We start from the raw sequence: 25,769 nt of genomic DNA, 5'->3' as shown, positions 1-25,769 counted from the left end.
TGACACAGCATTACTAAATTGCATTAGATTTCACAAAACTCCATGTAATGTAAAACCACTGAATACACGCCTTCATTATTACCGTTTACAAAATGAAAAAAAACAAACTTTCCCTCGTTTTCTTTTGTTATCATGGAGATCATGCTTCCTCCTTGAAAGTAAACATTCGCTGTATAATTGCGTTACTCATTCTTGTTACTTGAGAATAATGATATATTTAACTTCCCAACTGTGAGCATGAGCTTATATCCCTTGAGTTTCCCCTGTAAAACCAACTGGCTGCCAAATGAATCCTGTGTGAGGAATTTGATGATTAATAAGTTCTTTTTATGAGTTTTTTCCTTTCAAACTGCATAATGGTAAAAATAATGGCTTCATTGGAAGCTGGTCTGAGTGAGTGAAAGTGTTATGGGAAGACAAAATGGTGTCTCATTTGCTATTTAATTGGAAGTACAAAGCAGGTTTCAGAGATAATGGGGAGGAACACATGCCTCAGTGTCTTTGAACTTCGAACAAAATCACAACATGAAATAATTTTGTCAAGTATTTTCCATATAGAGGTAGCTGGTATATCTGTGTGTGTAAGCTGTGTTTACCAACCTAATTAACCTGAAACAACAAGCAAACTTCTGAAATTGCTGGAGGGTAAATGGAGCGATGTCTTGACCTTCACAGTTACAGAGACTTATGCAATAAAATGCCAGGTAAGTTAGTTTAGTGGGTTTTTTTATTGCCGTGCTGAGCTTTGAGAGAAATGACAGTTTTATGTCCAAATGCACTAGATGTGTTTGCAAGTGTTCTTATAATGCAGTAATTCCTTTTTGGAAACCAAACAAAAATCCCATAAACCCACAAATGATGATTCTTTGCATTAATCATTCAATACCTATTTTGCTTGTCTTTTTTTTTTAAATTATTACACTGTGTAACCTACCGGGCATTTGATGAATGGAAAAAAAGCTTTTACATTTCAGAATGGATTTTTACCTTAGGCAAGCTGCTGTTAGCTAACCCAATTTTTTTTCCAATCTCCTCAAACAAGCATTTGCATTGATTTTCATCTGTGTTATTGCCTTGCAGGGGTGGGCCTTAATCTCTCTTAATCAAGCTGTGAACCTGATACAGACAGAAAATACTAGAATAATCCTTATTATAATAATTATTATAATCTTTATAATAATGCTCAGAAAGCCAAGTGTCAGTTTGGTTTGTTTTTCCTTATTTGCAGTTATTTAGTGTTCGAATTTTGCATTTGGACTCTAATGACTGCTGTATACTCTATATTTATAACAAATCAAATTATTGATCCTTGAGAAGAATGTAAATAAGCAGCATCTTTATTAGTGCATGTTAGCACTGTTAAGATAAATATTGAGGATTCCTAAGATCCTTTAAAAAACATTTTTGGGGGCTGGCTTTTTAGTGGTAGAATGTGTGCTGTTTGTAAGAGCTGTGTGTTGAGAGACAGCAGTTTCAATCCATAATCTGACTATGAGATATACACATTCTTTTGTTGTTTTTTTGTGTTCTCTAGTGTAAATTACTTCAGGGTGACAGTGTGTACAGTGTGTGATTGCATTTAATTGTTTTTTAATGGCATTGCTTAATTGCAAAGGACAAAAAAGTCTAGGGTGTTGTGACGAGACTGAAATAACACACTCACCTATTTCCTTTATTCTATGCCATTTATGACATTTAAGAGTAACTATAAAAAGACTTGTTTCACCACAGACTATCCTTGATTTGACTTCATAGAGCTCCTGCTTGACATGTAGGAATAGGGAATGTCCAAAAATGGTTTGAAGAAAATTTGCCTCAAGTTCTCTTGTTCACAAAAAAGAATGCTCACGCTGAAATTTAGGTTAGGTCATATTATTCAAACCTATGGGAGCATTTAGCCACGACACTGGCTACCTTTGTAAACATGTCATGATCTTTATAGACCTCACAGGACGAAGTTGCAAATAAAGAATTGTGGTAATGATGTGAACTTGGTCAGAAACAATAAAGAGCTTGAGAAAAATTGGAAAGAAGTTCGCTTTTTCTCATTGCCTTTGTATGGAAAACACTTCTGTCTCAAGCTAGCCCTTGCGCTACATTTTTATGTGCTTTAACATTGTCCTACATTGAAAGCTGTCACATGGTTATTTCCTCTGAGAAAATGGAAGAGGACAACGAGAAACAGACACTTCTAGAAGTCCTCTTGTTTGTTTATACAGATTATTACAATGATAAAACTGGTGATGTTCCCTAAGGTAAAGGTTAGGTACTTTTAGTCCCAATAGAAAGCATTTGTCCCATACAGTATGTACTGTAGTAATGAATGTTATATTAATCCTTGAAGAGACAGAATACTGCAATTAGAATCCTTGCTTGTAGTTTGATTCTGCACTCAAGTTCAGGTTCAATTCTTTATTGCCATAACAACCAGTTGCATGGAATTTGGTTTGGAGAGCTTATACAATTAAAGCCATATAATAGAAATAGTTCAGGTGGGTAGCTGCATCAGCATGCGTAGGCTGTAAAGGAACAAGTAATAGGTTTTTTCCATGCTGAAAAGAGAAGAAAGAAAACGCAACGTTTTGGCCGTGGAGCCTTCTTCAGGTAATAGAAATAAACAACATAAACCCAATAATAGAAAACCTCCTTCTATCTGTAGGGTTGTGTAGGGTTTATAACAATAATTGCTTACACTTATAGTGTAATGTGCAGCCCCACCTGGATGATGCAATGTTAGCCATAGTGCACCAGTACGCTCACCACACACCATCTATTAGTGGAGAACAGAGTAATGAAGCCAGTTCATAGATAGGAATTATTAGGAGGCCATGATTGGTAAGGGCAAATGGGAAATTTGGCCAGGATACACCCCCACTCTTTTTGAGAAATGCCCTGGGATTTTTAATGACCACAGAGTCAGGACCTCAGTTTTACATCTCATCTGAAGGACAGCACCTTTTAACAGTATAGTGTCCCCATCACTATACTGGGGCATTAGGACCCATATAGACTGCAGGGTGAGCGCCCCCTGCTGGCCCCACTAACACCTCTTCCAGCAGCAACCTTAGTTTTTCCCAGGAGGTCTCCTATCCAGGTACTGACCAGGCTCACACCTGCTTAGCTTCAGTGGGGCTGTTAAAAATCCCATGGCATTTCTTGAAAAGAGTGGGGTTGTATCCTGGCCAAATTTTCCATTGGCCCTTACCAATCATGGCCTCCTAATAATCCCCATTTATGAATTTGCTTAATTACTCTGCTCTCCTCCCCACTGATAGCTGATGTGTAGTGAGCGTTCTGGCGCACTATGGCTGCTGTCTCATCATCCAGGTGGGGCTGCACATTGGTGGTGGAGGGGAGTCCCCATTACCTGTAAAGTGCTTTGAGTAAAGTGTCCAGAAAAGCTCTATATAAGTGTAAGCAATTATTAATTATTATTATATGGAGAATATAGACAGCATTAAAAAAAACAAATCAGAGGATGTTTTTTAATTCAAAGACTCATTAACTTTAATGTTAGTCAACATGTCCTAGAGATGGCATATAAAAGGTTTGTTGAAAGCATCCTGGCATTTAACATGACAGTTTGGTGTGGGAAACCTGGGGTTGAAAAGCAAAACCGAACTGTCCAGGATTGTGAAAATGGCAGGAAAAATAATTGGGATACAGCAGCCCCAGCTCTGCGACACATCCACTTTATTCTCAATTCATAATACTCCCATCAGGCAGACAGTATAGAGTATCAAGTTCAAATAAAAAACATTTATAAGAAGTCATTTTTCCACTCTGCAATAAAACTACTAAATGAATGTATGTAAACGTAGTCCCCCCATTACATTTATATTTATCACATACTGTACTGTTGTGGTGACTTTATGTGACTCTTATGTTTTATGTGTTGGTGGCCAGGAACTTAAAATTCTCCACCACCTCTGCAACCTGACCATCAATGACTAGTGGTGAGAGTGGTCTCTTGCTTTGCCTAAAGTCCAAGAAGATTTTAAAGAAGATTTTTTTCCTGACATGCATAGTTCTAGATTGGTGAGGCGGCACCATTCAACTAAATCAGCTCCATTCCTGCATACTGACTTGTTGTTTATGATGAGGCCTATGAAGGGGACATTTTGACTGTGTAAGTCAAAGTTTTGAGTGTGAAAGCTGTCATTTGTGAACGGAGAGTAAAGGAAAGCTGATAAGACACAACCTGAGGAGCACCTGTGCTCTGGGAGAGAGACTTAGAGTATCGTTCAGCTTTACCACCTGCTTCCTATCAGAAAGGAAATCCAGTAGCAAACAACAGAGTCTGATTGAGAGGGATGAGTGTGTTAAAATCAGAAGTATAGTCAAGAAATAGGATCTGGGCAGACCCACCAAGTTCTTTTTAGATGTTGAAATAGATCATGGGATATCCAGGAAGACTGCATCATTCACTGACTTGTTCGCTGTCTAGGCAAACTAGAATGAGTCCAAGTACATTTCAGACAAGAAATAGGCTATGAGCCGCTCAAAAACGTTCATTATATTGATGCCATAATTTGAATGCTATCAAGGGTGTATCTGAATAAATCAACAACCATACATTAGTAACCTAAAATATGTACAGAGGTATTTTTCTGTAAAAAGGATGTTTTGAAATTTAAACTTGGGACCCAATTAATTCTACAAGCTGTAAAGTATCTTTCAAAAATCTCAAAAAGGCCAAATAGTATATTTTCAATCTTTCCATCCTTGAAAACATTGTCTTATGCAGCTGGCTTCATTCAGCTTTAAGGTTCAGCAAGTGTACACATACATACACATATAAACCTCTTCAGTTTTAACTTTCCAATGAATCGAGTATTCACATTTATCCCTCATTAACCCATTTTTAGGCACAGACAGCACATTAATTACAGAGCTAGTTTGTTGTGAACTGTATTATTCTGGAAGCAAACCCAGCTCCTTCACAACGCATGGACATTTGGCTCTTTACATTACATCAAAATTGTTTTCTTTTCTCTTAACATAGACAAATTTGGGGTTGGGGGGGGGGGGGGATTAATTGGGGTTTTGGTGATAAGCAAGTTTTGTGGAACTCCACTGGTCAGAAATAAACCCAGCGTTGTTTCAATTAGTCAAAGTCCCTGTAATCACATTGCTTATCTGTCTGGCTTCCTGTCTGAAAGTTTCTGAATGGCCTTTCTCTGGCTCTCTTCTTTGGTTAGGCCTCTTGTTTTCATTGCCTAGCTTCCAAACCAACCTGTTTTTACAAGCAGGGAAGATATTAATAAGCCAGTTTTGTTTTTACAGCCGATAACCCCTTTTGCTGAATGAAAACTGGAGGATGTACTGGTTGCTTTTCTCTCCTCTTGTTTCACTCTTTTCAGAAAGCCACGGCCCAGCATAACTTATGCTTCCTGACTCAACTGTGTAAAACAAACTTTATTAAAAATCCAAAGACTATTGTCTTTGCTGGGGTGAAAATAATCGCTCAAAATGTTTCAGTTCCTCTGCTAAACAATGGACGTGCTTCAGTCTACTTTTAAAGGGAATCTGGGCACGTTCTTTCAGAAGTACTGCATTCCGCTTTCGTAGTAATTCAGTGTCTGAATTGAATATTCTATTTTAATTTGCCTTGCTCATACTATATTTTAAGCTATGAAACATACCCATATACCAGGCCATTTAAGGTTAATTCTCTAATTAAATATTTGATTGTCCATTAGTTCTTGATGTGCTGATTTGTGTCTTCTCATTTCTTAACCATGTGTATGTTTTATCACTGTATGGCTTGTAAAAGATCACTCTTTTCATTATGCATTCATCTAAAATTTTCAGATACCCTTTTAGGTCGAAGCATAGTTAATCAGATTATGGCACATTATATACTTTACACGTTCTGATTTATAATTTGCAGTGCTCACCTTCACCTGTTTGCAATCACATTTTTATGGATCTTGTTTCTCACCCCAGAAATATTTCCTGCTGCTTCTCCTCTACGTTTCCTCCCAATGGACATGAGCAGTAAAATCATGAAATAGTACAAGCACAATGTGACAAAGACACAAACGTGTCTGCACCAGAGCTCTCTAAGCCTTTACTGCACATCTAACCAACATCATTAACCCAAGTTCTAGAAAGCGCCATATAATTAATATCAAGACATGCTAGAACCTAATGAAACCAGGGAAGGGATTGTTGAGGTTTTCAACAAAGTACTAGTATTGTTTTAGCAGCTGTGAATTCAGCTGTCCATATCTACGTACTTCTGCTGCACTGAAAGACCAGTGTTGGAGTCTTTGTTTTAAAAGTGCCAACTGCCAGCAAGCAATTGTGTCTTAGAAACAGAATTGCACAAGGTACAGTACTAAGCCCAAATGGCATTACCACATGAAAATGAAGGAAAATATACTCTTTGTGGGGAAAAGTTAAATGAATCATTGTAGGGGTGGCATGATGACAGAATGTGAGGAAGCAATGCTAGCCAGTACTGGGTTCAATTCTGGGGGTGCTTGGAGTTTCTGGTCTCATTTTGTCCTCCCTCAGTCCAAAGACATACTGGTAGGTTCCTTAGCTTGTGTCTGTGTGTGTTCTATGATGGACTGGCGACCTGTCCAGGACGTATCCCAGGCTGCTCAGTGACCTTGTATTAGTTAAGGTGGTTAGAAAATGGATGAATCATTCAACAGGATTTTTAAACACATTTAAATCGTCTCAGGAAATATTATCTACAATATACTAATCTAAGCCTTATCCCAAATACTAACAGTTGCTAAAGATTTGTATGGAAAAAAAAATATATATACAGTATATTTGAAGCTAATCCTTCTTTGGTCCTGAAATCTAGTAGATGTGAGTATGAAGAAAGCCTTGTCCCTTGTCCCTAGGCCATAGAGCTGTATGCATGCATTATTAAATGGAGATCTGTAAGTCATTTGTTAGAATGTGCATCCCTTTGTTCTTTCAATTTAGAAAACAGAAAGCAACATACTGTACCTAAGGAGTTTATGATTATGGAAAACAAGTGAATTGGGATGTCATGCCTGGCATTTTGTGAACATTCCTATTAAATGGCAAGATGTAATTATAGGGCCAACATTCCATCTATGTTTTAGGATAACAAAATTAACATTTTAAATTCTACATGGGGAGACCAGGACAAGACTTTCCTGAAGTGGATGCTAAGATAAAGAACTGTCAGGTTTATTCTAAACTGGCTACGAAGAACATAAATGTTGTTTGGCAGCATCTTCAATGTTTTACTCAGCAGACTGAATTTGAATGTCAGCATTCATTTTTATACTGTATGTGGTCATTTCCTCTTTCCCTATTGTGGACTACTGTGGCTCACGGATACAGATATCAGAGTTCCGTAAATTAAACCTGATGGCATTTCCAGAACTTAAACCAGCTGCAGATTGGAGCTGAATCAAAGAAAGGGTTAAAATCTGCACACTCCCTTCCCAGCCTCAGACTAGAAGATTTTTCAGGATCAATTAAGAAAAACCCATACAAGAAATTGAGAGGGTTGGCATTGTCTTACTTGTCTGCTTTCAGACCTGCAGAAAAAAAACCTGTTGAGGAAATTCCTTTTTTGGGTGTTTTCATCCAACGTAGGGTGTTATTTCTTTCTTCTAGTACTTTGGTCCAAAAAGACCAAAGAGCATTGTGTTGGATGAAATGCTGATTTGCCCATATTGCTGTATACTTTCACTGATATGAGCTGATACATTCTAGCATCCAAATGACAAGAGAAAGGGATCATATAGCTAAAAAATCAAGCAAGAAAGTCCATTCATTTTTACAATGAAATTGCACATTTGAAAGGATGGACACACTTTTACAATTCACTCCAACCAGGCACTCACTTGATTAAAAAATTGTTTAAATGGATGGGGATGTCATGAGAAGATGAATAAAAATGAATAACTTAATATTTAAACCTTTTGACCAATCTGGCTTTTGAATCCAGGCCATGGTTATCTATGATAAAATGTAAAAGCAGTAATACAGATTTGTGTATTGACCCATGTTGTGTACTGAAATATTCAAATCATGGGTAGCAGATGAGTAAGGAGTCTAATACTGTACATTGTCTACATATGAACACATAACATCGCACAGAGAGATGTATTGCTGCCAGAAATAGGATGAAGAGTGTAAATTCATGAACTGGTTGAACTAGTGGATTCAGAGACCAAGCAAGCAGCATAGGTGAACAGGTAAAGGTTTATCCCATGCTGAAAGGAAAAGAAACCCACTTCAGGTTTTTAGAAATAATACGATAAGAGGAATTTTCTAATTCTATACTCAAGGAAATGAGCTGTCATCCCATCCAGAAGCCACTGACACCTCTCAGTCATTGAAAACAGGCGTACTACTAATGGACTGAAAAAATTATCAAGCAGTGCCTTTCTGTAAGAATGGTGACTAAAGTGAATCAAATAATTACTGAGTTCTGTTCACTCAGGTAATTGATATGGAGCTAAATTAGGAGTGTAACCTACTGTACAGCATATTGCAATCAGATAGTAGGAGCTAGTCAACATAGAAGAGGTAGAATTATTTTAACAAAAATCAGAAACAACAGTAAAGGACACACTCAGAGCATATGATATGACGTGTTTAGATGTCCAGAAGGATTTTACAAAACTTCGTAATAGATTAATTCTCAAAGTTGAAGCATTTGTCATTCAAGGAAAGAGATTTAGAACTGGCTAACTGAAAACAAGGGTAGAAAAGATAAGGAGTGAATGTTGGGGGTGATGTAATATATGGATTATCATAAGGATCTAGGTTCTGGTATATGTAGTAAAACATCAAGTTTATGGATGATACCGAAGGAGTTTTGTCGGAGAAAGAAATTGTTCCTTTATTTTTGACTAAACGGTTCATAATGAGTTCAGGCCAATTGATGATGGACACACACAGGTGGAAAAGACACCATATCAAGCAACTCCCTACTGTGGGTGATTTTCTTCTGCTTTAGTTCATTTGGTTATATTTGGATATATACAGTAGGTGATTGACTGCTGACATGGGTCCTTACAGCATTATTTACAACAAGAACTAAGAGATAATTCTAGAGTACAATCTATGTCTAGCATTAAAAAGAAAAAAGTTATCTGGAGGAGAATGTAAATACACAATATACTGTATCTACCACACTTGCATCAAACACTTCTTTAATGGTGTGGATAGCACACTAGGCATTCTTCTGCTTTGACTTGGATCTGTTGGGGATGGTACTGTAGTATATGATTTATGACATCATTCAAATCTGCACACACAACCACAGTAACCTCAGTGAGTTCCAACATGGACATGGTCACCAGCTTTTGTTTTCATGAATTCAATGAACACAAAACCGTAAAAATTAATTTGCAGCACAGAGTTGTTTTGTTCAATGCAAATTAAGAAGCAAGCACATATTTATTAGTATTTTGTGTTTTGAGACTGTATCTTAGCAAGATCTTTTTTTTCTTAACTTAATGGATCTAATTAATTAGCTCAGATTATGAGAAGTTACCTTGCATGCACTCCAGGAGTCAATAGAAACATTTGTCATAGGAATCAGAGATCAAATCTAATCTCAGGAATTCTATATTATGTGATAATATGTTGAGTAATTCCTGTCTTGCACCTGTTGCTTGCCAGAATAGGCTCCAGGTACTCTGTAGACCTGTATTGGATAAGGTGGTTAGAGAGTGGATACATTGACAGGGTGTTGAGTGAATATACAAAGCAGTACTGTAACTAGAAGAAAATAGAGATTAAAAGACAGAAATGAGTACCATGAATATCATCAGTCTCACCCAATTCCATGCCTACTCCTTGCTTCATTACAATCTTAGAGTATATATTACAGTATATGGTATATATTTAATATATACAACAATTGACATTGAAACCTTCAAGGACTGTATTCACTATATATTTATTGGTTCGCATCAAAATATGTATGCAGAAATTAGAATTGTAGATTTGGCCAGAAGATCCTCAGGTCTTTTAATGTACAGTATGTTGATGTGTATGAATTCAGAATTCTAAATTTCATTTAAGATGAAACTTTCAGTGTTTTTCCTCTATCAATGTTTTTTTTTCCCCCATTTCCTGTCAACTGATTATTTTCCTAATGCAGGAGCATGTTACCATTGCACTCTTCTGTTACCCAATTGAATGTTGCTGTTGTTTTTTTTAAATCGTTGAATCCCAGTGATTGCTTTCCAACACAATTGTTCTTTGTTTCTCTTTTCTGCCGTGTCTTTGTGCGCCTTTGGCTCTGCCTGTGCTGTCCGGGTTGTAAACAGGCCAACAGCTCTCCTGGTCTTCCTTAAGCCTTTACTCTGCAAGCTGTCCCTCCTCCCCAGGTACAACTCCAAAGTAGGCATTTTCAAAGTGGGCCTCATTGAAACAGTTTGTATCTCAGTTTTTAAGTCAAAGGGGATATAATAATATTAGTTCAGTGACTAATTTCACACTACGTGCAAGAACGTTATGTATTGTATGCGGGACTGTTTGTCAAAAACAAGCATCCATTTTTCACTTTTTTCCCTGCAGGTCCCTTGTATTTTTTGACAGACTTCAAAAACATGACTATTGTTCTCCGTAGTTATCCAGCTGCATGAAAAAAACATTTACTGTACATGTGTCCACATCTACACATGAAATAAATATTTAAATGTTTCAAAATCTAGACTTTTGAAAAAGATGTAGCTTTTAAATCCACATTTAGGTTAAATTCTAAACCTGTGTTTTTCAAAATATTGAAATCTAAAATCAGTTTTTTTATGCAAATAGCAATACACATTAATGAAGCAAAAATAACAGCTCAGTATTTAATGTTTAAAGTTTCTGAGCTCAATATTCACATCTAAGCTTACAGTATATTGACAGTATATTTTAAGCTCTATTTATGCACCACACTAAAGCAATTTTTCCAATATTATTTTTTCTGAGTAAGTGATATTTACATAACTGTTGCTCGAGATCATCTGAAAATTGAGACGATCTTTGGTTACATGCATCAATTCCTTGATTTTACCATTTCCGTCATTTGAGAATTGTTCATATCATGCACATTTCATATCATGACAGAATGTTCTACCATGTGGAGATTATTAAGCACAAGAGCACATACTGTACATTTTTGTATAAATCTGAGGGGATAAAGTATACCAAGCAAGAAGCTGTGGTAACATCTTGATTTTGTTAATTTTGAAGTTACTGGATTCCCATATACATGTATGTAAGAAACGAACACCATGATTTACAGGATAATATGCTTTTTTATCTGTAACTAAACAAGAAATGTATAATATATTAATATACTGTATGCATTCTTAGAAAGAAATGATTTTGGATATGGATTAAATGTTTTTGTGTTGCTTTGAATATATAAGATTTGCACCCCTTATCATGAGAACAATGCCTTTGTGCCATTGATACATTGGAATAATACCTTACTGTAGATCTGCTCATTATTTACAGTGAATGATCAAGTTCTGGTGTCCCATTTGCTTTCTTTGTGGGTTCATCCAAATGTAACAGCCTTGTAGCATGACACCACACAACCTTAGACCACTGATGTAACAATGTCTGTCTTGCAGTGAGATTAGTTATGCTGTGCATGCCCTACTCACTGGACCTGTTCCCTGTTGACCAATGGGGCAATATGGCATTTAGGACTCAAATAACAGACACATATTGTACTTGTTTTGCTTTTGGAAGTGGGCACACACATTGCTAACCTGGAAATTTCACAGCAGGTCCCTTTTTATTTACCAATGTGGTACAGCATAATGAATTTACATATATCTGGTCAACAAAAGTTAATTTTCTAAATTAGTCTTACAGTTTATATGTGATTAAAATTTTTTTATGTTCAGTATAGAATAGCATTTGGGTACCAACGATCCTCGATTTCCTTTTGTAAAATCTGGACAATGATTAATGTGGGCTCAATGCTGACAGGGTGATATACAGAAGTGGCTCCAGTCTTGGAGTCATATTGCATATTGTGAAGGCCTCTTACTGTGAAAGACCTGGGGCTCTGGTAATCACATCCTCACTAGTAGTACAGGCAGAAGAAAAATAACCCATTAAGACCCCTTGGACCAAGGCTGCAGCAGAATGAGTCATTCGGGGTGTTCATGCCATGGGTTCAGAGCCTGTTCTCTCAGAATTTGTATGGAAGCTTGTGTGCAGTGCTTTCTCAAACAGTCAAGCATAGGCATTTCCCATCTCCAGCCCGCTGTCAAATCCGTGTGGAAACAAGAGAATTGAGATGGGACATGATAGTGTCACTCCTTTCAGGAAGCAGGCTTAAAAGTAGTGATTTAATCACAGTCTACTTCAATGAAATATAACTGGATAGCCATATCAAGAGGGATCACCCTTCTGCTGTGGGAAAAAAAAACAGAACACTGCGGTTCTCATTGACTGAGGGTCATTGACTGATTTATTCCATGCTACACCTTCATAGACCATAGACCGAGAGCCATTGTCCACACCATGACTGGCCAGAATGTGTTTATGGCCCAAGAGCTCCAGGGATATGAGATTTACATCGCCTCCCTCCGTCGAAACCCGATGAACTAGAGAAGACCAGCTCAAGGAACACGGTGGTGGCTCTAAAGCTTCTGCCAGGGAAAATCATAGGAAGAAAGTCAGATTTATGGAGTTGGATTTGACATAAAAAATAATCTACTTTATGAGTTGAATCGGTGTCAGTATTGTAATCATATGGTACATGCTAGTCTACTTTATAATCAGATAATGAAACTAACGGCGATATTTGTGTCAGGTTAAATTAAACTGTTTGTAAAATCCCAAAGGAGGATGCACTTATTCTACCCATAAGCGAAGCAAAGGTTAGAAATGTCAACTTCAATTGCTTTCTTCTCCTTATCACAAATGCCTTGTTTGGCAGAAAAAAAGTGTTCTGCCAGCACTAGAATCTGAAGGCGGATGGATCAGCTCACAAGCACAAAGCTATGTACTGTTAATGGAAAAGTGACCCAAACACGAAGCGGAAGAAGCTGGCCCACCCACAGCCAAAGGCAGAGCTTCAAAGGAGAACTTGAAGAGCAGGTGGTGGACAGACAAGTCAAAGGAAAGGTTTCATCACCTGCCCAAATTCCCAAGGGCCAGTCCTTTTGAGGTGGCCTAAGGAAGATGAAGACCTGATCAGGGAAAGGGAAGCAGTTAATGCTTTTTCCAAGGAACATTTTGAGGATCTTTTCTATTAGCTATCCTCCATCATGATTAGTCTATTAGATTAAATCCCACATCACTAAGTTAGGGAGTAATGCGGGCAATTGAGCAATGAAAGGAACAGCAAAGCAGGAGGAAAGGATGGAATTTTCACTGACCTTTTTAATCATTGTGGACAGGAACTAGCACTACACCTCCACACCATCCTCATACGAATATGGAATAAGGAGGAAATCTGATTAGCTAAAGGTAAAATCTCATCTGATATGGGTCACATGGTACAAAAAAGTCAAGTACCCATAATGAATTAGTACCTGGTGTGCCCACCATGAACTTGAACATAGGGATCTTGATGGAGTACCATAGTATGTGCCATAGTTCATTTATGAAAAGCAGTCAGTCATTAAAAAGATCAAACTGTTTGACGTTTCTCCTATATGAATGTGCTCTACAATAATCAATCAGAGAATAAAGGTTCATCTGAAAATGGATTTGCCCATATAAAGGAGCACCATCTGCAAGTTCACAATCTGCAGTCCTTTGGTGGTACTGAATCCCAATGAAACCCTGCCTGAATCGGGCATTGGAAGCTCTGAGTCATGTGATGGCTGTAAACAGGGTTTACTTCCACAATGCCCAGTTTGTTTGCAACCATAGCTGTTGCTGTGCAGGAGTGATAAGGCTCCAAATGTAACAATCCCACATCTGAGTCATTACATGATTAATTGAGTCTGATAACAAATGCTGCTACATGGTGGACATTTATCATGCGTCCTGTTGTGACTTCATGTTGTAACATTCCTGAAGGCATTACTCTCAAAGCATATTGTCTCTCTGTCTTTCAGTGTATTGTGTTTGTGTTGCATTGTGACTGAATCAACTATTTACAGTATGGTTGCATGCACCACACTTTGTATGTGAAAACACATGTATAGATTTTTCTACCATATATTATTTTTGTGCTATTTCATACAAATGGCATACAAGTTTGAGTATTTTCTGCTGTTATATCTACATCTCTCAGACTATCATATCTCAAGAGCTCAAAGAAGTGATGGTTTGCACTGTGTGATTCGAGACTGATGAGAGAGTGAGAAAGTGTTACAGTGTTGTAGAAGTGTATAGGTACAGTACATACTAATATTCTCAATTTTTGTAGATTTTTTAAACTTTATATAATATATAAAAGTGTATCACATTAATCTGTTCAAAAAGTATAATTCTGTAATTATATATTTTACAAAAAACCCTCATACTCATCATATCGAGCCATACTCATACTCATTTACTTATGACATGTTTTAGAAAGGTAATGTATTATTTTTTTTAATTTTCCCCCATCTTGTTTAAAATAATGCAGTCAAGAAACAACCTGAGGGTCCGCCTATTGATATCTCCCGGACAAACAGCTTTGTAGACGAGATGGACTTTGTTGGTGAAGACATCCCACTGCCTGTTGTGACTGATGCTTCCCAGTAAGTAAATGTTCTCGAGGTTTTAACATTCCCTCCATTGAGTGACTGGTGAGTCACATTAATTTGCAAGTCCCAAAAGATTTGAAAAACAAAAGCGGTATAAAATAGACACCTTGTTTTTCAAATCATCCAAAGGATTTCAAAACATTATTCAGTGAAGTTTATAAATTAAATTTGTAACAAAATTGAAATAAGGATCTATTTCAGCAAACAGAAGGGAATAAGACAATAAGGAGCTTATTCACAGAGTCAGAGAAAATATTATCCTTCTTCTGAAACAGTAATATTTGTTAGTATGTAGGCTTTTTAAATACTTATTAATCTTAGTATACAGTATAGCACTAGCAGAAGAGTGTAGAAAAATTCAAGGTGAATTAATAAACTATTATTATTCCCTATAACAGTAATTCATTTTTCTAGCATATTAATACAATATGCTAATTTGTCTTTGCATCTCTACTGTCTGCTGGGATGTATCTCTGTTTCAAGGTGGTAATAAACTGCAAATAAAGTGAAAATTTTATTAAGTGAATTATTAATATTGTATCTACTTTACAGTATAACAACTCTGTAAAGATTGTTATATAGATTGTTTAGTGCAGATACTGCACATGAAACAGTATAATAACCAGAAGCAACTCAGCAAAAAATAATTTTTGGCTGGCAGGAGGTTGTTTTTGAAGATGTGGATAACTTTTAACATAATTATAAGACTTACAGTACTGTATGTTCACATTTATTGGATATGCCTTAAGAGTTTGTATAAAGTCTTGAATTCTGGAATGACAGCTTTGATTAACATGTGCTACAGATTAGCTCTTTCAGTTACTGAATAACACATGGACAATTTAAAGTGCACTGAAACATTGACTGTGGTGAGCTAGCTTTGTATAATATATTTTTACAGGCTAGAATACAGAGAACTCTATGCTTATGATTGTAAAAAACAAATGCTTTTTGGTGTTGTCTTATAACCTTTAGAATCGTATAACTTTTTCTTCTTGACCTATTCGCTATATTATGAACAAATGTCTTGAGTCTTACCTGACCTGTTATATTTTATATTTGATTCAGTGATGGCTGGTTTCTGTCAGAAATTTCCGAAAATGATCAGTCTGAAAACATGACATTATCAGCACCCTACCTGTGCAAAATAAGTTTCTCTTAAAGTTACTTTTAGATGGAAATTTGTGACAGATTGCAAAGTTCAAACTTATGCCCTGCGCTCATCTAATTTTAGTACTTGGAAATTTAAAAAGTTAAAAATTTTAAAAATTCTCAATGTCACACGACCATATTGCCTTGCTTACCCTGCAGGTGTCAAAGTTGATGGCCGCATGGTACTGTACACATTCACCTTAAAATGTGTAAAACAAACTGGCATTTTTGTGTTTGACAAGCTATAAACTATTTTTAGAATTGGGAAGAGGTTCTATAGTAGGGCGACACTTCCAAAATCAACCGTGCACAAGACAAAGATACTTTACATATACTTTTATTTATATATTCAGTACAGTACTAGCTGCTATTTGGTCCCATTTCCTGCCTCTAAATGACCCAGAAAAGATGGTTTCTCTGGGTAGGAAATGAAAGAGGCAACATGAGGCAACATTAGCCAACATGTAGGCTACATATTGGAAACCGAATTATTGCATGTAAGCTCTTGTACTATGTAGTACCATGTTAGATATGTTTCATAATTATACAGTACTTTTGTAGCAATACCTCAGGACATCATAGCCTTAGAATATGGTATTTTAGTGAAAAAGGATATTTGTAACTCAGTGATTAGTCATCTTCTCTGCTCTTAGTAATATTTTTGAAGTTATATTTCCATGCCAAACAATGACCTTGAAGTGAACCTAAATGATACTGCGATGAATGTATGTACATACAGTACTGTATGTTTGCGTAAAGTGCAATATAGAGAATTGTGTCATTTCCCCCCAAATCTTGTAATCAGAAACTATCATGTTTGGGAAATGTCTTCTTCTGGTAGACCTCCTTCTGACTTCTCAACTTAGTGTTTTTATAATGCTCTTGATTTCCCAATCGAGAGAGGGCCAAGAAAAAGCAGCAAGAGTGTGAAAAGGAAAATGAAACATGTTTCAGTGGCATTACCTGAAGATGTATGTCTTGTACAGTACTTTAAACAATCTGGTTAAAAAGAAGACCATTGAATATCTCTGAACTAGCATCACAGAAGTAGCATGTTTACTTTTGATTAACCGATTTCACAATTTACATGTATTTTTTTAATTATTGGTCATATGTATAGCATATCTGACATTCATAAAAGCAACACCTATTAGCAAGACACACGCTGTATCATGGAAAATGAAATAAAGCAGAAATGTTTACAAGCTTTGCTTGATCACATGCATTAAACATGATAAAATTAAAATGGTCAAAAAGCATACAGTATCTATTAATGTGTATACAGGTATTATTCTCTTCACATAATTGCTTTGATTTGAGTAAAGCATCTTTGTGTCCTCAAGCTCTTTGGGCTCTTGGTCCTGTTTTGTTCAGTCGTTTTAGATAACCAACTTTATTTTGCTTCAGTTGCATCGTTGTCTTCATTTTCTAAGTGTTTGAGCTGTCGGACCACTTTTATTTTTTACAGGACCTCAAGTTAACTAGAACAAATATTAAATTTTATTTGCAGTGGATCATAAGAAGAATATTTTGAGCTCCCTGAAAGATGGATGTGAGCATCCTTTAACCTCCTTCCAGATTTGCACGCTGTGTTTTTCTTTTTTAAAACCTTTTAAAAGTTAAAATGATGTGTGGGCCTTGAAACAAAGCTTAATGAGATTCTCAGGTCAATAAACTACTAATAATCAAAGAGATAAAAATTGTGGTCCCCTCCTGTTTGGATTTTTTTTGTGTTAACATAATTGATAATTTGCTAAATATCAACATCTTTAAGTAAAATATCAGGAAATTAAGTCAATACCAGTTTGAAAAGTGTCATACTGATAAAACTATACATACTAAGTAAAAGAACAAACTGAACCACAGTTTTCAGTGCTGTAGGGTGAACTAATATTTCCATAGATCTTCTTCAAGAGAGGAGGAATACTTATTTAGCAAAATCATTTTTGTTTTCTACAAATGGTTTTCCATGCATTAATATCTTAAATGTACTCTATTTAAATTGGTCTGCATTCTTATTACACATAATGTTATCTTCCTATAGACTAATAACTTTTAAATGAGTAATGTGGGAAATGCAATTGAAACATTAAAATGGAAAAGGAAGCAATTACTGCAGGCTGTTGAGTTTTATTTTTCCATCTTGCAGCCTTCTTGTTACTTTTATTTTAATATTTTCAGTGCGGCATGTTCTTCTGCTGGCTAAAACTAACTTTTTACTTAACCAGTTCTTACCATGATGCTTCTCAATGCCTATTATCGAGGCAGAAGACAGAACTGTGAACCTCACCTTACCGATCATCTTATCCCAATGTATGCAAGGGTTTTCTGAATTCCACAAAGGCTCAGTAACTTTGCCATGTTCTTAACTGCGGGTTTTTTAAAGGAAGACAAATGCTTCTCTCTTACAGTCTGTTGACAAGTCCGTTCATGGCAAAGATCCAGGATTCACTCTCCACACAGCAGTTGAATTCGACAAGGTATTTGTTTGTTTTATTTCTTGTTTATCTTGGCTTACATCATCCGATGGCTTATCAAAAAAAGTGTCATTGCTTAAACATCTATTTATATCCCATTAGATTTGTAACAACATTAAATTACATAACCTTGTGTTGTATGTGTGCAAACCTTTCCCTGCAGTAAATTGAATATTCATTTTTTGGGCTTTGACATACAGTACTTCCCATGCCAAGCTGTGTGCTGCAGTATCAATTTCTGGGTTCTAGTTCACCATTTCTTTGAGAAGCTGGAGATAAAACCGTCTCAGTTCGTTTTCAATACTTCAGCCTCTTTCACACAAGTTTCCATCAGCAATGACATGCTACAAAGTAATGAACTGAGTATTTGGAGTCAGTGCTTCTGCTTGGCATTACTGCATCAGGTGTCAAAAAGAAATATTAGATGCCCTTTGCCAGATATCTAATATTTCTTGAGTAATGTCTGTCACGTTCAATATATTTGCTTGGAATATTAGAAGGAATATTTACCTATTATTTAGAAAAAATGGTAACTGTGTCCTATGATATATTACAGTAAAGGCAAAGTGTAGGATGTAATTAAAAAGTTAATATAAGCTAGAACACCACAAAATACTGTAAGAATAAAAGGTATAAATGTTAAGGGATTCTTCTGGTTTGCAAGTGTTCCACAAAATGCAAAGGAATTAATATTGCTGTTATTGCAAGTACAATAAAATGGTGACAAAACTGGAAAAATTGTCAGCTTACCCTGAGGTTTCATGTACTCTAGTTGGTGACTGGATTTGAGAAGTTGGTGACGATGTACGACTCTGTGTGGTTAAGACAGGATAGCAAAAACTTGGAATCTGTTATTTTCATTGCAATTCAAGAAGCACTGGTAATAATAATAATAATAATAATAATAATAATAATAATAATAATAATAATAATTACTTACACTTATATAGCGCTTTTCTGGACACTCCACTCAAAGCGCTTTACATGTAATGGGGACTCCCCTCCACCACCACCAATGTGCAGCATCCACCTGGATGCTGCACCTGGGCACCCGATCCTCGCACTCCTCGATCGGCGTCGGGAAACTGGAACGGAGAGTGTAATGGCAGTCCATTAAAGGTCAAAGATCCTTGCTTTAAATTAGTGTGACAGTGTTACTACCCTGTATGATCAAGTGCCATGTTGAGTCAGATCTCTAGGTATCCGAGTCTAGATATGGATAATATAGCTTATCTTTTTTAGAAGGTCATTGTGTGCTTTGCATGGGGATACCAAATCATTTCAGTTTCTTTCTGTCAGAATATTTGATACTGCCCTGCACTTTTTGCTCAGTAACTGGTTTTATAAACAAAGGCAACAGAAGAGAGCAGATTAAAAGTGGATACAACTTGTCACTCAGCTTTGCCTTTGTAACTGTAAACCACGCGCTGTATGAGCAAACATGTCAGTGAACACACCCACTCCTCTACTTTCAAACCAGCTTTTTTTGTTGTTTTATTAAGAACCATTTAACTTCACAGGGACATGAAAAGCAAGCCTTTCTGTTTGTTGTTTTGCAGACAGATGATGACACCATAATAGGAAGCCGAATTTATTTCTGTTATAATGTTGTATTAATAGTTACAACAGTTTTACGCTCTGTGTGTGGTTATGCCTGTTAATGACAGTAGGTGGCAGTGTTCTGTAAAAGAATACCTAAACGTATTGACGATTACTGAGAACACTTGGGGTTTCTGTTTTAAAAATGGTCCTCACAAGTCAAATTAAATGTTGATAATATAAAATAAGCTACCTCACCTTTGAGTATAATCCACGACCAGCCCTTTTTCACAAAGCCTGAAGATGACAAGATTATGGGTTGCTTTTCAACATTTAATTTGACTTGTGAGGAACATTTTTTAAACTCATTTGAATTTCAGAACTGAAGTGAATCGAAGCAGATCCCATTGCTGCTGTGCAACTAAATTTAGGTTATTATACAGCTTTACCAGAGGAAACAATTATAAGCCATTTGACTATTAAAATACTTTAGATCGAAATATACTGTTTACCTCCTTTTCCTTCATAAATCTAGATATCAACTAGTACTTGAAATATTTGTGGGCATCACTGAGAACACAACCTTCATGGTTGTAGTCACTGCATGCTGTGTTGAATTGTGGACTTCATCATGTACTGTAGCTTTATAGATGTGCATGTAGTTTGGTCTTGAGATGGATCATGACCGCTTTTGCCAGGACAGACAAGATGCTATTGTTATCTCAACAAAACATTCAACATTCACAATCCATTTGTAAAAATACTGGATGTGAACTGCAAATCTTCTGTGAAGAAAGTGTTATCTTTAAAGATCAAATATGAAAAATACATGGGTACGGTTTGTCTTCCAAATGAGTCTAAATGAATAGTTAAAATATTCCCCTTTTTACCTGCTTTAATCCCTTTCTTCTTTCGGCAGTGATTGTATAAAAAGCGACATACTGTAAGATAAAGATAGGGATATTTTCTGCTTTTTATTGCATTGCGGCAAGAAACCTTTTAACAGAATCTTCCAAATCTAATTTTTATCATTACTTTCCCACAAAAGAAAATTGACCACTAATCGTATTTTGTACCATTAAAAACCGATTATTCTTTGATTAATAAGTGAAGTAAAAGGAATTGTTCTGTAAAGGGCAAACTGTATTACAATTGGGGAAAAAAATCATATTAAGATGCTTTTATAACTAAGTTTGGTCTCATTGTTTTGATATTTAGAAAATGTAATCCATATGAGGCCTCATTAATTTTACAGGTTTTGGCACTGATTTAAACTATTATGAGGTATGTTTCGCAACACTGCTAACGCACTGTCAAAAAAAGATATTGAATTTTTAGCCCATAAAAGGCGTGAAACACATCCATTCTATTAAATCACTCCAGAAACTGTTGTCAAATATAACAGCCTAGAACTACTTCAATTTATTTGTTTCTGAAGGCTAGAAGTCAACTGGGAACAACAAACAACATCATTGATAAGCACTTTTAAAATTGTTCCCGTCTCTAAAAATAAAGAATGCTGATGTGGCACGGGACTCTGAGGGATGTAGCTGTGACAGCAGTTTAGATTTCAGAGAAATATAAACAACTAAATGAAATGCATTCTCCCTGGATCCACAGATATCGAACTATACAGTAACCACTGACTTTCATTTGACTGCTGTGCCCTCTTGTACTAGCACGATACTACTGTATTCCTACAGCATGCAACAATTTATACTCTGTATGATCTTACTCTGTCTGTCTTTTGTCTATTCTGTTTCACATCGCTTTCCCTATTAATCTGGTTACAGATCCATAACATCATGCAGCTGTATATGAATAGCCAGATAACCCTAACCTTAATTCTAATTTATTTCCTAAGCCTAGTTCTACTTACTGTATGATCCTCGTTCTAACCACCATCCAAATTTAAACCCTAATTCTTCAGCGGCATGGAAGATATTAACGATAGTTTTTACTTTTCAGATACTCCAGGAGAAGTTTTAAATTGATAGTAGATCAGTAAACTGTATCATCCAACTCCACCAGAATAAGATTCCAAGGATCCTGTTGCCACAGTGCTCCTATTGATATCAAATCATTAATTTGCTGTTTTTATTCCAATTGCGTTTTTTACTCTAAATTGGGGAGCCACATTTCAACACATTGAATATTTAAAAAACAAAAAACAAACCACAGTTGTGACTGATTGCAGTTTCCTTATCTTTTTAGCCAAGAAGATGAGAATAACAAATTATTATAACCGGTGTATAACCAGGGTGTTGTTATAACTGGTCATACTGGCCTTTTGTGACGGTGATTTTCAAAACATAGAAAAATAACTTTTTACCTTTTTTATTGTCGTACAGTGACAAACAAAATGAACATGCTTGCTTTTCTATCTGAAGAAAAGTATTTTTATACTAACTGCTGTATTGTTTCTAACTATTTTTGTTAGCAAAGACCAGGACTGTAGTACTGTATAAGATCATCATATCGCAAATGGAAGTCTCTCTAATCCATGATATTTGCCCATGGAAAGGATGCACGACTCTGTACACTGAGGAAATGTTAAGTGAGCAGAGTAATGTTTATTCTGGAGTCACATTAATTCCAGCAGTTTCTGCAGGATATGAAAGCATCCATAAAAATAAGTCTGATGCAGTTCAAGTGAGATGTTCTGACAGATTAGACATCAAACGGATTTGTTCACTTTGCCTTCAGACGTGCGCTGGATTTGCCAAAGGAGGAAATGAAACAGAGAACGATTTTATTAGATTTTTGTTTTCATTCACTGGGCAGTACCAAAATATCAGAGAAACAATCATTTGTATTAACTGGTTGTAGATAAAATACAAGGATGGGGAGCACTGAAATCCTGTTTTAATGATATTTGAACCTTTTCTAAACATGATCAGAGTCAAGAGATCTTCTCGTGACTTGGGGCATAGTCACTTCCTCCCACTTCATTGCAGATTTATGTTTACTTCATACTGCTTTTAGATGTTCTGGTGACTTCTTAACACACTCATAAATGTCCGAGTGGGACGCCTGCAGCTCTGCTTTGTCGGCCTGCTAATTGGTTCCTGTGCTTCCAAGCTAGACTTAGGATTAATTGATGCCTACTCTCTGTCTACAGGGCCTTCAAGAAAGGACCGTTCACTTCTTTTTATCACAAGCACAGTTCAACTCGAGGAGTTGTTCACCCTGCAGGAACTGTCAGTTGAAATGTCCAAGGTTGTAATGAACTGCTTGTGGCAATGCGGGTTTGAACTTAAAATTGGTTCGAGTTCTCAAAGTGGATGGTGCATTTAATAATAATAATAATAATAAAAACTTTATTTTATATAACTCCTTTACAGAAAAACAAGATACACTACAAAGTGGGAGGAAATAGCAGAATTAAACTGATACACTGAGGGTTTGAAACACTGAAGGAAAGAGATTCAGAACCAGCTAAGTAAATCCCTTCTAAAGAGGGCTTCTAATTAGCTCAGGGAAGATGACTCTCTAACATCCTTAGGCATAGAATTCCAGAGCTTTGGAGCACAACAGGAAAAGGCCCTGTCACCCTTAGAGTGTAGACAGGCTTGGGGGACAGACAGGAGACCAAAAATAGATAAACCTATAAATACTGTGTAAGTAAAACAATGTTTGTTATTTTTGATGGAGGGTGAAGGCAGAGAGTAGTAGTTATGGCTCTGGACAAACTGGAGGATTGAAGTGCTGTAGTTCCCCTGTGCAAAGTAAAGTACAGGTACAGTACAGTGGGCACCATTACTGCAGGTGGGGATACACTAGATTAACATTACATTAAACTTGCATAAACTCAAGTCCTGCTTGCACTTGCTGGTAAAAGTTATAAGCAAAAAAAAGGATCTGCCCATTAATGTATACATAAGCGAACCATTAAAGCTTGCAGCAGTATGAAAATTAAATTCAGCAAGTAGAATTTGCAGTGGATTAGGATTTATTCACCCTTTCTATCCACTGCAGTTGACCATAACAGAATCACTGAAATCTGATATTGTTAAACTTCAGCTCTGTGCCCAAAGGGCTAACTTCGAAGCACCGTAAGCTTCTTCAGCCATAACTTGAATAGTGTAGCTCCGTCATTCGACAATCCCCCCCCCCCCCCAAAATAAATTGGAACTGGATAAGAAAATACAGGTTTAATGCTAATATGTCTCTGTACTAGTTATTTAAATGTTCTGAGAATAAGGAAAGGGTACACAGTGGCTCAGTGGTGGTTACTGCAGCCACATCAGATTGGTTCTTTGTTGATTCTGTGCTGGGGGACCTTTGGAGTGGAGTTTGCATGATCTCCTCATGATCGTGTGGTTTTCCTGTGAGTGTATTGCTTTTCTCTGGCATCTGATTGACTGGTATCTCGAAGTTACCCTGCCAGAGAAGGCATTTCTTACAGTACATTTCTTAAAATTTAGTGTATATCAAAAAATATGCCGAGAATATGAAAAGGGTAATAAGTTACTCAAGATTCAAGAAGATATGAGGAAATTGAGACACATGATGGTTTTGGGGGGAGTGGGGTGGGATTGATGATAATTGCTTTGAAAACCGCTATCTCTTAGACATTTTTATGTCCCGATAGATGACTCAGTATGTGCCGGTTTTGTTTCCACACGACAGCTATGATTTTTTTTTTTTATTTGGCAGCATTTCACAGGATTGTGCCATGATGTGATTATTTCAGTGTTTCTCTCTGCTGCTCTTTGTGGATTTCACAAAATAATGCAACAGTTGTACTTTAGGTTGGATCAAAATGTATTTAAATGAATTGTGCTCTCGAGTGGAATGTGGCATGAATACTTGTTTAATTATTTTAAATATCTGCAAAACAAGGGAATGGTTTTGTAGAGGAAGTAGAATTTAAAAAGGCCAGCATTCTTACCCCACGTTTTAAAGCAGTTATTTATAGTTGGGTCGACGCGAAGAATTTTGAGATAAAATACATTCCATATTTTGGACTGTTATATTGAGTCTTCTGAATGTGGAATTTTAACGTTTATCATAGACCTCCAAAATAAATATTTGAACTATGTGATTTACTGTTATTTTCATTTAAAGCATGGCCTAGAGCTTTGTGGAGTATCAGAAAAAGCACTTGGCTGGCGTGTTTTGGAATAGTTTGTGGCCCAAATGCACTATCAGTAAAAAAGTATTTGACTTTTTAAGGTGTGGTGCTTGCAGTGGACTGATGGGTTGAGTGGCTAGGAGTGTTCAGTCATTGGTCTTAAGTGGATTCTAAGTAATCCAAAGCATGTTTTCTACTACAGTACAGTATATTGCTTAATGTAAAATTTAAATGCTTTGCTGAGAGTCCTTTATGTCTTTTTTTTGTTTTTTTTTTACATCCTTTTAGTAGTTACTCGTACACACTGGAAAAATAAAGAACTGTTTGTTGTTGTTTTTTACTTTTGTACTTTATGTTCAAAGAAGTAGCTTACAGTACATCAGTTCAAATCCTTTGACTTCAAGTTTCATCAAATGAAGAAATTTGATGAAGAGGTCAACCCAAAAAAAAACGGGGAACACCAGGGGAACTTCGGGACATGGTCCGAAAAGCTCATATTTAACAAATTGTGTCACAAATTGACTGCAGATCAAGCTGTTTTTATTGTAGCATAGCTCAAGACAAGCTTGAGCTTGGAATAGCTCTAGAGCACATCTTTTTTTAACCTGATTTTTGTTTTTTTTTATTCTTTGATGACTTTGTTTAATAACCGCTTTTATTAGGAGTTTTATTGTGCCAGAAAATGATAAATCTCAAAAACACAGTCGCAGGAGACTGGTGTTGAAGGCAAGAATACAGTACATGAAGTGAAGTTATCGCAGACAACTGTGTGTAGCTGTGAGCAGATGCAATGATTAAAGCAGGAAAAGAGAGGGTTAAGGAAGCAATAAAAAGAGAGCGAGAGAGTATTGT

General features: G+C 36.4%; 1 protein-coding gene across 1 annotated transcript in view; it reads left to right on the top strand.

Moving 5' to 3' along the window:
- The window catches only part of kcnq1.2 (potassium voltage-gated channel, KQT-like subfamily, member 1.2), a 291,253-nt gene that overhangs the window by 74,562 nt on the left and 190,922 nt on the right, over positions 1-25,769 (top strand). Inside the window, exons 12-13 of the mRNA XM_069192074.1 lie at positions 14,552-14,666; positions 18,236-18,304. Coding sequence (XP_069048175.1) covers positions 14,552-14,666; positions 18,236-18,304 — 184 coding nt within the window. The remainder of the gene's footprint in view (positions 1-14,551; positions 14,667-18,235; positions 18,305-25,769) is intronic.

This window comes from Lepisosteus oculatus, chromosome 7, assembly GCF_040954835.1.
Source record: "Lepisosteus oculatus isolate fLepOcu1 chromosome 7, fLepOcu1.hap2, whole genome shotgun sequence".
Lineage (NCBI taxonomy): Eukaryota > Metazoa > Chordata > Actinopteri > Semionotiformes > Lepisosteidae > Lepisosteus > Lepisosteus oculatus.
Note: the sequence above shows the minus strand (reverse complement) of the source record. Positions and strands in the feature narration are given on the sequence as shown.